Consider the following 13,173-nt stretch of genomic DNA (forward strand, 5'->3'; position numbering starts at 1 on the left):
GATTTCTGATTTTAAATCTCAGTTGTCAGCACAGTTTGAGATGAAATATCTTGGGGCAGCTAGGTACATCTTGGGTATGGAAATCAGTAGAGACAGGTCTAATAGAAAACTTTGGTTGAGTTAGAGTAAGTATGTGAAGTCTGTGTTGGACAGGTTCAGCATGGCAGATTGTAGACCACTATGTGTTCCTATTCCTATGGGAACAAAGTTATGTGTAGATTATTGTCCAAAATCTCCTAGTGAGGTGGAGGACATGAGTAGAGTACCTTATGCTAGTGCAGTTGGCAGTCTTATGTATGCTATGGTCTGTACTAGACTAGACATTGCCCAAGAAGTGGGAGTCTTGAGTCGATTTATGGCTAATCCTGGAAGGATACATTGGGATGCAGTTAAGCGAGTATTTAGATATTCGAGGGGTACATCAGATTACTCCATATGTTATCATGGTAACTCTTCTGGATCTCCGCATTCAGTTTATATTCATGGGTTTGTGGATTCAGATTGGGCAGGTGATATTGACCGTAGGAGATCCACTAGTGCTTATGTGTTCACTATGTTTGGTGGTGCCATCAGTTGGATGAGCAAGCGACAACCTGTGGTTGCTTTGTCCACTACAGAAGCTGAGTACATGGATGCTACTCATGCTTGTAAGAAAGCCATTTGGCTTAAGAGATTGTGTTTTGATGTTGGTGTTGATGCATAATAGATTACTATTTGGTGTGACAGTCAGAGTGCTATTTGCCTTGTAAAGAATCCAACTTTCCATGCCAGAACGAAGCACATTGATGTGCAGTATCACTTTGTGAGAGATATGGTGGAAGATGGAAAGGTAAATTTGGAAAAGGTAGATAATGTGAAGAATGTTGCAGATGCATTAACAAAACTAGTGGGCACTGAGAAGTTCAGATGGTGTTCGGAGTCTATGGGCCTTTTGGCCTATAGCGGTTAGTTCCTGTTGCTCTTACAAGGTGTTCGACAAGTGGGAGAATGTTAGGAATAAGGTGTCTCAACCTTGTATAATTCCTATTCTTATTATTTGTTTTTTAAAATGTATTTCTTGCAAATAATGTTGATGTGTCAACATCTTGAATTGTGTATAAGGAGATCATGACTAAAACGGTTATGACGGATTCCTATGACACGTAAGAGCTATGTTAGGAAGATTCAATGACAGGTGAAGACATATGGCAACTAAGATATTTGAGTACTGTACACTCTACCCCAATAGTGGGGTAAAATTTTTTTGGGGTTCCTATTTTCTCAGAGAATGGTAAAACCCTAATACGGTTTACCTTTGGGAGTAGCCCTAAAGTGAAGCACATGTTATAAGTGTTTTTAGGGTTGCGAAGTGATGCAATGCCAAAAAGGTGTATTGTTGGTACTGCGAGTAGCTACTGGAGTCTTTTGTTGTTGATGTTGAACTTGTATTGCAAGTGTATTGTAACCTTGTGTTGAAGATAATACATTGTGTAGGTTCTGAAGGGGTGGGGTTGTTTTACCAAAAGGTTTTTCCCCACCGAAAAATCCTTGTGTTATGTGTTCCTTTCTCTATCTATTTTCTGTATGCATGGTTGGCTGCAATATTTTTGTTTACATGATATTGAATCTGTAAGTGTAGAAGATTTTAATAGGATTTGCATCATACTTTCCTTATGAGATTAATGTAGGAAGCTGTTTCCGCACCTGAGTTTCCTTACAACAACATATAAGGTTGTCTTCTTGGTGCTCCCAGGTGATTAAAGTTCTTGGGAACATCATGATAAGTCATTCTAGGCATATTCCTTTTCATCTCTATGACATCATTCAATAATCTCTGAACTACAAGATCTGTTGAACTAGAAGTGGATGCCTAATTTTGAGAATTTTGCACCTCCTGTCTCCACTTCCTTGTAGCCAAGAGGTCATCTTCTAATTCTCTATGTTGCATCAACATTTTCTACTATGTTCCTTTTAAAATGAAAATGTATGTCATGGGGCATGGCATTTACAAAAAAACCTTTTCTATTCTCATTATTGGGTCTCTTTGTGGTAGGGATTTTATACAAGATCTTATTAAATGGCTATGAAGTCACACATGGGTTCTTGAACTTCCTTTTTAAGTTGTGATAGTTATAACAGAAGAGTATGTTCATCATCAACAACTTTGAACCTAGATTCAAAAATAGTCCTCATGGAAGCCCAGTTAGTGCTAACCCTATTTGGAAGATGGTGAAACCAATAAGTGGTAGTCTCTATCAAAGTTTGCACAAACAATTTGACTGCAACATTTTTAGAGTTGACATCAATAACTCCAAAGGCTATGTTAAATGCATTCAGGTGTTCATTAGTGGATTTCTTCTCATCTCCACTAAAATTAGGAAGAATATGTCGATATCCTTTAGGTAATGGATTAGGATTATGTCCCAGGGCCAAAGGTCCCACTTGAGCACCCCAGGGATTTGCAGCCATGGCAGGGAATTGGGAGTTGATAGGTTGAATATTAAAGTGTGTGGGAATGAGGGTTCTAAGAAAGACAAGAGCTTGCAAAGAAATAGTAGTTGGTTTAGGTTTCATAGGAGAAGCAAGACTACTTATACATTTAGTTATCCCCTTCCTCTTATGAGTATGATCTGGGGGGAAATTTAGTGACTTTACAAACTCAAAGGATTCATCTATGGAGCCTTTACTTTTATCACCTTGAGTGTACTTTCCACCAGCCAACCTGACAAAGGAAAATATTTATCATTAGATTTATTGAGATGGGTTAGGATTCAGAGCTTGTTGATGTAGTCTTTTTATAACTGCTTCTTCTTGAGAAATAGGTACCCCCCTAATTAGTTATACTCTTTCTTCTTTGTCTTCAAGAACCTGACTAACCTGCAAGTATTGTTCGTTGCTAGTCTTGTTATTCCAAGATAGGGTATTTAGGTTAGAAATAATGTCTTCTTGAGTATTATCAAACCCTATACTTGGTTGAAGAATTGGGAAAATGTCTTGATGAGGCAAGACCATTATAAATTAAATATCTTGATTCGCTAGTAGAGTCACCAAAAACTATTAGTGAATAGTTTTTCTCTCCCAGTTATTTCAGTTTATATTAATAGGAAAACAACTTTCACCACAAATGAGTCTTGAAAACTTGCAAAGACTCTCTATGTTTAAAGGTAGAACTTCCTTCTATAATGATCCATCAATACAACTCTTATTGTAAATGAATTATAACATTTTCTCTTTTAACCTAAAAGAACTTAAGGAAAATGGAAACATCCTGTCAAAAACACAAAAGAATGCTACAGATTGAGCAATTTATATTTGATATATGTCATATGACACATACTTAAAAATTCTAGATCGTGATCAGACTCACCAAACTAAAACAAAGGAAAATATAACTTCAACATAGTCAATGAAACAACATCTATGCAGAAAGGAATTTCATAAAAAACCACCATCAAATGAGATAACCACACGATTATTAAAGAGTGCACTAGAAATAACCATACAATTAGTTTTATTATCGTTAACTTTATTATCTATTCAACAAAAAGGAAACAAATACTAACTTAATTAGCAAAATAAAATTCTAAGTCTAGAGAGTCAACCCCATAGGTTGATCAAAACATAAAAAATATAGTCATGTAGGGCAAACCATGTTAATTTCAAAAACTAACTCCCAAGAAGTTGCCAACTATTTAAACAGAAAAAGTTTTAAAGCAAAGCTTACAAAAAATAAGAAAAAAAGACAGGTGGCCCCTCAATCATTTCCTAAGCTCTAGTTGTACCATTGATATTGTCATGAGGGTCTTAGGAGTTAGAACAACCACCACCACTTTCCTTCCAAGCCTTGTGCACTATGAGGAAATCAATCGATTCCTCTTGTTGCAAGATGCCAAGCTGCTCTAGGTGAAGATTCCACATTTTCATAATCTTGTAGATATGATCAAGTTTTTTATCATGTACATCCAAATGATCAGTGCAAATGATCATCATAAAATATTCTCTAGTGATAATGGTTTAGTCCTTGACTGAGACTTCGCTTGTTTCCTTCAACAACTTGACCTTGGAGAAAAAGGCTTTTCCCCCCTTTTTTGGGACTTTTCCATTCTAATCTTCATTTTCCATAATCTTGTTGTCAATGCATTTAATATCAGTTGCTAGGATTTTTTTTAGACACCCCACTTCTTTTAGTAGTTCAAAGCATTCTTCCAATCCTTGTTCAATCACTATGTTCCTCCATTCCAGGTTAGCTCTGGCAATAAACATAAAATTAGCATCAAACATAGCTTCTGAATTTTTAGTCAAGAATCTGTCTATGTCGTATTCTTGAACCTTTGAGATGTTGATGACATACTCATCCCACTTAATCTTTTCAGATTCCCAGGCGTTCATCTTTGATTCTAAGGCAATCGTCAATTTATCAACTCTTGCATTAGTATTTGTAAAGTGGGAGAAATAACTAGGTACCTAGGCATGAACTATGTTTAACGACTCACCATAGGCTTGGAAAATGGAATGATCCCTTTTGACTTGTTCAGTAAAACTCTTGTCTAAAGGAGATTCAACATCGATGACAGAAATGGCAGTAGGCAGAGCTTCTGTATTTGGGTTATGGATTTCATGAATATATTCAACCATTTTTCACAATGACTACTTTAGCTCTTGTTTATCCCTCTAATCTTTCCATACATGATAGAAAATCCTAGAGTTCCCTACGGTCCATATCTTCATATTTGCTGCCCTAGAAGTAGGACCAAGGACAGTTTTCTTAGCTTTATAATCTTGGGAAAGTATTTCATCTATGCCTTTATCAGCCATTGGTTTCATCACTTCAGCTACCCACTACCTTATATTCTCATTAATTTTCAGTATAGTCTCAATTTTTTTCCTTTTTAGCTTTAGGACTTTTCCCAAGACATTTGCTTACCATATCACCCACTAGGAGAGTTGCTGGCACTATGCTCCTTTTCTTACTCACAAACAACTTGAACCAATTAGGGACAGAAGGATTCTCTTTAAGGGGAGGGGTTTGTAGTACGGGTGATGAGTTGAGTGCCATGAACTTAAGGTGTTAGCTCCCTCTATTACTTGTTGATTCCCTTGTTCCATCTTACCACTTAGGGCTCCGACAAAAGTTTCTTCTCTTAAATCAAGATCAATTGTTACTAGGTCAAAGCACAAACTTATGTCACCTTTTGTGAAGGAAAAGGCTAACAAAATTATAATTATTCACCTTCAATGCTATAAAATTGGTATTATTATTTAGAATTTGAAAGTGAAGTAAACTAATGAAATGTGTAGAAATTGATCAAGCTTAGGACTATGATTTTTAACAATTACTTGGATTAAGAATTGATATTTTTTTTGATAATTTTTAGTTTTTGAAAAATGCTAAAAATTAGGGGTCTAGTTCCCACTAGAAAACTACATGGAAATACACTTATTTCCCTTTGATCTCAGACTATGTTATAGATAGCATATATATCTAGAACATTCAAAAATTAAAAATTTCTTTAAACTTATATTTTCACTTTTATAGTCATTCAAAGTTCAACTCACCTGAAATTGATAGTTTTTATCTCCCACCAATTTTTTTGAAACAAATCTATTCAAACTAGAATAAAAATTATAGATTCCACAAGAGGACTCTTTCCTCTAGAACGTCATATAAGTGTTAAATTTTTATGATATGATTTACTATTTTTTTCTTTCTCAAAATTGACATCTTTTCAAGTGTTAAAATATGTGCTTGTAGAATTTTTTAATTATAATATACTACATCTAATTAAAACACTATAAAATCTATATGAGAATATTCTTGACTTTGGGTTCTATAAAATGGTGTTTATAAGTTATTAAAAATATATCATAAAACATAGTAAGAGTTATTGAAATGTCAGTTTTATGAAATAATTACATTTCTTTAGTAATTGGATACAAACTAGTATTAAACATGAATTTAATAGACATTTCCTGTTCGAAAAGTGTGATACCATATATAACTTAGCTAGAATGAATTTATCTAGATCATATCTTTGAACAAAATTAATTTTTAGATAGAAATTCTCAAATTTAGTCATTCTGATTAGTCAGCTTGAAAGGTGACACAACTTTGTACTTTTACCCTACTAACTTATCACAAGACTCCTTCAAGCTACTCGTTTGTTCCTATTTCTTTCTGCTATAGGAGTGAGTCCACTTGATAGAGGGAGGAAGATGAACTGAACCTTGAACAAAGAGTTCAGGTTCAACTCTTGACTTTAGTTTTCCTGCAGTGGGAGAAGGAACAACTTCATTAGTACCAAGATCAACTAAGGGTGAACTAGAGCTAGCATTGAACACTATGAGCCACTGACTTTGACTATCTTTAGCCTATGAGCCATTGTTCTACTTTAGTTGGGATAGGCAAGGCTCTTATACGCAAGTCATCCTCCTCTAGTATTGTCTATTCAATTTACAACAATGGGTAAGCTTTCACTTGCTCAATGTAAGCTAGGTCAAAAACTTCCTTCTTTTCTCCTTCAATTACTCTAGAGGTATCTAGTGAGAGACCAAAATCATTGATCTATGCTAGAAAAAATCTAGACCATAACCTCTTCCTAACCTCAAAATCATCTTGATAGTTAGCCCAAAATTATTCTAAATGGGGAACATGGAGATCAGAGGGACCTAGCTCAGAGTACCTTAGGGAAGATTCTTGACTATCAAAGTTAGGTCTAGTAGAATAGGTTAACAGGTTCATGGATTTAATTTCAGCTCTAAGCTTAAGGGTATTTTGGATTGTCTTGCATTTGTAATACCCGAGTTCAACATAGAAAGTGTAGCCAGAGCCTTTTCAAGTTTTAAAATTCTTTTCAACTTCTATAAATTGTCTACATATTTTGATCAACACAAAATGATCAAGGTAGTGCCGAGGTAACCTTAGAGGTTTTCTTTCATATCCTCCAACCCTAAGATAGGTGAACTTTGGAAATTGAGTAAAGAAACTACCATAAATATAGATCAATTGAGAAGCTTCCTCTATTATCCTCATGTTCTCTTTCCCTTGCAATTCAAACATTAATTTAGCTAGGAAAGTGTCTTGAACTACCTTGAAACCTTATGGGTCTTTACTCTTCCGTAAGAGAGGATAGTACTCATAGATTGACATGCTCTAATTCTAGTCTAAGTGTGGAAAATCCTTCCATTCTCTGCCACAAGCCAAGATATAAAACAAATATGAAGACATATAAAAACCATAAATTCCAGAAACTTGAGAAAGTTTTTCTTATAGCCCAGCAGCTATGATATCTGCCCAGTCGATAAATCTATCTTCTCCCAAGATTGTTTAGATGAATAAGTACATCCAATTCTCCTAATGAAAGGCATGCAGGTTCCCTTTCACTCTATTCAATAATTTAATGACGTCTTTAATCTCAAGGATCATATGTTCTTTGGTTAGTGGATGCGAAAGGTGAGAATCCCCTCTCTCAGATTTGAAAAGCTAACCTTTTGCAATGGTATTATTAAATTCAATGACATCCATAGAGAATTGAGTGTAGGGAGAGCTGATAGTCCAATCCTCATAGATTTCATGCAGAGGAATCCTTAGCGCACCCATTACAACAACCCGGTTAACATACACTAGAACTTCACCATTAAAAGCACAGATACACTTTTTAGCTATGTCATACCTATCTTTGCATTCTAAACCAATTTAGGGTAGTGGAAGGCTTTAGGGAAAGTAGGCACTTGCAACAACCTACTATCCGAGACCTTCTAGGATATAGAACTGGGTTTTGGGTTTTCAAATCTAGCCAATAATTCACCCATGTCTTCTTTCGCAAGAAATGTGTCTTCAATGTTAGGTAGGACACTACTTATAATAGATTCCTTAACTTCATCAAGTAATTGAGGGCGAAAATCGACAACCATGGTAAGGAGGTCAACTAGAACAAAGCAAAACAAAAAGAATTGATAGCCTTTAAGATAATATAGGAAAATAAATACACATGATAATGAAGGGCAAGAGACTCACCATGCCAGATGCATGCAAGCTTTGCTGAAAGGAAATGCTTAAGCTACCTTCAGGTATCTCCAAACAAGACTAAACCAGTATTTTACTAAAAATGACAATGGTAAAAAGGAATGAAAATGAGGTAGCTTCTTTTAAAACATAAAACTTGGATTTAAAGCTTGCGAATGACTGACAAGACCAGTGACAGGACAAGTACTTTCTATGATTAAAAGTTCATTTGGGCTCCACACGTGCCACGACATGCCTTGCCATCATTACCATTAAATTCCAATTCATACATATGTTTTCATAAATCTCGGTAAAAAGTTACGCTTTCGTTGAGCCGCCTGCTTAGACACATGACACCGATGGTATTAGTCTTTCTGACCAAGTGAACACAAACAATTAAACTACACAAACATTTCAATGTTCAAGTTTAGAAGTCAAGATATATTGGAAACTATGCTCTTTGACGATAAGGACTAGACACAGAGGTGGACTTATGAACTTTGAGCCTTGAACAAAGTGTTCAATGCTCATGTTCAACTTCAACGATGAGCAAAAGTATCCTTTGGGACAAATGACTTTTCTGACTTTGAATTGTCTCGACCAAGGAAAACCAATGAAGTTATGAATCTTGAGCTTTGAACAAAATGTTCAATGTTCAAGTTTAGAGATTTGTTCAACCAAAAATTTGGAAACAAAAAATGCCGAACTAGTCAATATGACAATGGGGACTTCAATAGGAGACCTTCTCTTAACAACAACTTTAAAATACCATGACCATTTAAAAGATAAATGTAGACCATTCATGGGTAACATGATGCACATTCAATTATAAAAAAGTACAATTTTTTCTTTTCCATCTTAAATGATTAAAAAGAGTTAAATCATAATCAATATCTATGTTATTCAGTTATAAAAGTTGTATCTAAGAATTATAGCCTTCGACAAAACTCACCTTAATAGAATATTGATGTCTAATTAAAATGACATTCCAACACTTGTTAAGCACCTTTAGTAGCAAGGAGAACATAGGGGATCCACCCTAGAGCTAAGAGGGAAATTTTTTATTTGGTATCCACAATTCCGTGAAGACAATATGCCTCTAGTCTACATATTTTGGCTTGCAAGTGTCACATTGATTATGATCATGAGTAATGTTTTGGACTAGTCGTTTGCATGTTAGGAATCAAGTCTATAATGTTTGGTGTAGGATCGAATCAAAACTATAATGTTAACTACATGGACATAGGATCAATACATTTATGCTCATGAAAATCTAAAATGCAAAAGCTCCAAGGTTGATTATCACATCATGCAATGTATGGAAATAACTTCAATTTATGCACAATCCAAAGTCTTACAAAGAAAATAAATAAAAACATCTATCTTGAGACATGATAGCCATTCAGAGAATGAAAAGTGTCTTGCTTTGTTACAAGTGATCAATTAAAGGTTAATTTAATCTTAAGAGCTACACCTAGCTTGATTTCCATTTTGTAGATAATAGAGAAAACAACAACAACAACAATAAATCAGAGAAGTTTTTTTCATGGTGCCCAACCAATACTTAAATTATTTCTAATTCTTTAATTGCTAGTTCTTGAATACAAAGGGAATTTTTTCTTCTAGGATAGGGTTCACATGATATGCATCTAAGATATTTGTAAAAGCTTTGTAAATGTTAACTGATCATACGTTTTCTCCATAAATTTATTTAGAGCCATGTGATTTCCATTTTTGTTTGTAATGAATCCTTGAAGGATGAGAATGATGCTCACAATCAACCAAGATAAATCAAAATGACTGCAAATTGTTCAAAATCTTGCAAAACTATAGAATATCTCCATCTAATGTGTTAAGATTTTCACAATTTGAGAGACAATGAAGCCAAATATTCAAGAAAAAATTGAGAATCACTGCCATTTAAGTGACAAAAACACAAAATCCTAATGGAAGATGGGAAGAGAGGGAAAAAAATCAGCAACTTTCCTTGCTAGAGTTCAAATCAAACAATAATAAAAATAAAATAGCAAGGGCCTTACCCCAAAAAGCTCTACAGATTATTTGCGATGAGGAAAAATATATAGAATTTGGAGGAAATGAAAGGATCCTCTACACAAATATTGCTTCAATCTATACATAAAAAACCAAAAGTAAAAATGTAATAATAAAGACTAGGCATGTGAATAACTTTGTAAATGCCACTTGCCCGCCATGACTTCTATTTCCTTACAAATTATCTATGTAATGACCTTAGACTTTTCTCTCGAAGAGGGGGTATTTTGTTGCGAAAAGAAATTTGTTGTTTATGGTGAGTTACATTTGGTATCTTTGAAACCTGTACTCTTGGAACACAGTGATTTGGAAACCTCTACTCTTGCAACACACTGCCAAAAATCTCAAGAGACATGCCTTCTCTTGCTTTGGAATTCATATTTTTGTTTGATAGTTTCTTGTACACTATTTCCAACCCAATCAAATAATAATTAAATCTTTTTATAAATGTTAAATTAACTAACATTAAATACAAATTGGTAAAAAATGAACTGTGATTGATTGTTGTCAATAAAGTTTAATCGCCAATTAAATAGCAAACCCTAACAAGCCCTTAACAATAATCACTTCCATATGCATGATAAGAACTAATATTTAAATTTTGATAGTTAAATAGATATATCCTTCCAATTATATTTATTGTAATTTTATAATTGATAAAATATATATTTTGAAATCAAAATTTTACATGTGAAACAACCAAAATTATGTAGCACGAAGCAATATAATAAAAAACAACAACAACAAACCAAAAAAACCAACAAATTAGTGCAAAAGTACGAGCTCAAATGAAGTCCGGCCCTTGTCAAAATTAATACTGGTCTATTGTTGTTTGTGAGGTATCCTTTCTGAAGTAGGCAGTTGAATTTCATATTCCTCACATTTGGCAGGCGAAAAAATTTCGGATTTCAGGCGACATTAGAAAATGTGCCGCTCAATTTCATTTTCGAAAGATCTCTGTGTATCTCAAGACTTCTGAAAATTTGGTGGGCAGATAAGTGTTTTTCGTGGGAAAATGGCTGCACAGGTTTGGAATAGAATGGAGGATGAATCGGGCGGAAGGCAAGGCGACAAGGTGACCCTAATTGTTAAACATCTTCCGGAGGCTTTGCCCGAGGAAACCCTGATGCGATTATTCTCTTACTACGGTGCTTCTGCTGTGCGTCCTTGTGTTGCCGGACGGCTTAAGAATTCTGCTTTTATTGACTTCGAAAATGAAGCCGCAGCTTCTCGTGCAATATCCCAGTTGAACAGGCTGAGATTTCTTGGAAAGATTTTATCAGTGGAAAGGGCGGAACCTCTGAGCGGTAGAGCCAGAAAAGAGGGAGAAGCTGAGAAGCAAAATCCTCCATTGCCAAAGGAGAGTCAGCAATTCGCAGGAGACGGCCCTAAATTTGTTGGCGAACCCATTGCTCCAACGCTGGGTATTGATTATCCTTTTCCACCTCATCTTGAGTATGCATATCCTCCCCCGGATGGAAATATACTCACGAATATTGTAAATGCCCTTATTGCCGTTCCCCGCTTTTACACACAAGTTTTGCATTTAATGAACAAAATGAACTTGCCAGCTCCATTTCGTCCGGCACTGCCCACACCGCCGTTGCCCACACCACCATTGCCCACTTCTGCTGTTCCAAATCGTACTCTTGGAGATTTATCAGGTGACGAATCTGAACTAGAGTCATCAGAAGAGGAGGGCTTCAATGATGGAAAAACCCTTACTAATTCTGTTGAGTTAGATAAGAGACGGGCTGGAGCAAAGCCCACTTCTGTTTTGCGAAAGGAGCTAGTTCCTGTAAAGAAAAAACGACCTGTTTTACAGATCAAGATCAGGGCCAATCCCAGTGGGCAGCCATGTGATGGTAGTATGAAGGAAAACAAAGATGTTGAAGACACCGAAATGGAGGTCGTGGAAGATGAGGATGCTGCCACAACTCGTTTCTGTGCAACGCCTGCCGAATTAGAGGCTGGCAAGCTGCCTTCAACTGAGCTCCTGGTCCTTCCAATGTTCAAGAACTATAGTCCTGGAAATCCATCTCCTGTTTTGTATATAAAGAACTTGGCAAAAGATGTAGTTGTGGATGACTTCTACTTCGTATTTGGGTCCCTTTTTGGAAGTTTGGAGGAAGCCAAATCCAGCCTTGGGATAAAGTTAATGCATGAGGGTCGAATGAAGCACCAAGCATTTGTAACATTCCCATCCACAGAACTTGCACATCTTGGTTTCGAAATGGTACAAGGATTTATGTTAAAAGGAAAGGCAATGATAATCCAGTTTGGGAGATCTCATTCTGCGGGCAAAACAAATTGATTAGTAGGAAGTTTAGGGACAAAATCTTTTATTTTCTCCACCAATCTTATCACTGGAGGAGCTAGCTGATATGATTAAAAAAAGATAGAACAAATGGACAAACTCCACACATTTGCTCGGAGCATTGGATACAAACCTGCGAATCGAGGATTACCAGTTATGCATACAATGCAATCAGATATGTCATTACTAATTTTGTCTATTACTTTACTGGAACTGTAATGTTTGTAGGCAAGCAGTCATACATATTCCTTAAAATGTGAGTTCCATAGGGAAGGCCCAATTTGCTAGTATTTTGTTCTGACTTTTTTGAAAGGTCAATTATAGATACTATAGTTATATGTAGTATATTGGCTGTTTGATAACCCAGCAGTCTCTGGATGGTTTGTATAGGCCGGGTTCTATGGAGGAGGCTTAAATTTTAAAGCTGATGGTTCTGTGAATTTAATATTGTAACTCATTTTAAAAACTTAAGCCCTCGAAAGCTGATGGTCTCATGATTTTTACTTGTAATATCTCAAATAGATTTAATTTTACAAAAAGAAAAAGATATCTGCTTACATCACTTGAAAGCTATATGGTTTTTTACTCAGCTCCCGTTATGTGGGGATATCTGTTTACATTTTTCATATATCTTTTTAATACTGTTAAATTTAATGTTATCTTACATGAAAAAAACTATATACGTTTACATTTGTTTGTCTTGATCAAACGTGCAACCTTAAGCTCATTGACACATAGCAAAGCTGTATGATGAAAACAGCAGTTTGGGTCATTTCAAAATAGCATCTACTACCTTATAAAAGCCTACATTGAAGAGCGGCAG

General features: G+C 35.5%; 1 protein-coding gene across 1 annotated transcript; it reads left to right on the top strand.

Moving 5' to 3' along the window:
* The first annotated feature begins 10,811 nt into the window (after window positions 1–10,811).
* Window positions 10,812–12,912, top strand: LOC149529114 (RNA-binding (RRM/RBD/RNP motifs) family protein). The gene has a single exon (XM_089809397.1). It carries the CDS (start codon window positions 11,049–11,051, stop codon window positions 12,345–12,347), a length of 1,299 nt encoding a protein of 432 aa, XP_089665523.1. The 5' UTR covers window positions 10,812–11,048; the 3' UTR covers window positions 12,348–12,912.
* The last annotated feature ends 261 nt before the right edge of the window (window positions 12,913–13,173 follow it).

This window comes from Cupressus sempervirens, chromosome 11, assembly GCF_028749045.1.
Source record: "Cupressus sempervirens isolate cs-2001-9-10 chromosome 11, ASM2874904v1, whole genome shotgun sequence".
NCBI classification, from domain to species: Eukaryota; Viridiplantae; Streptophyta; class Pinopsida; order Cupressales; family Cupressaceae; genus Cupressus; species Cupressus sempervirens.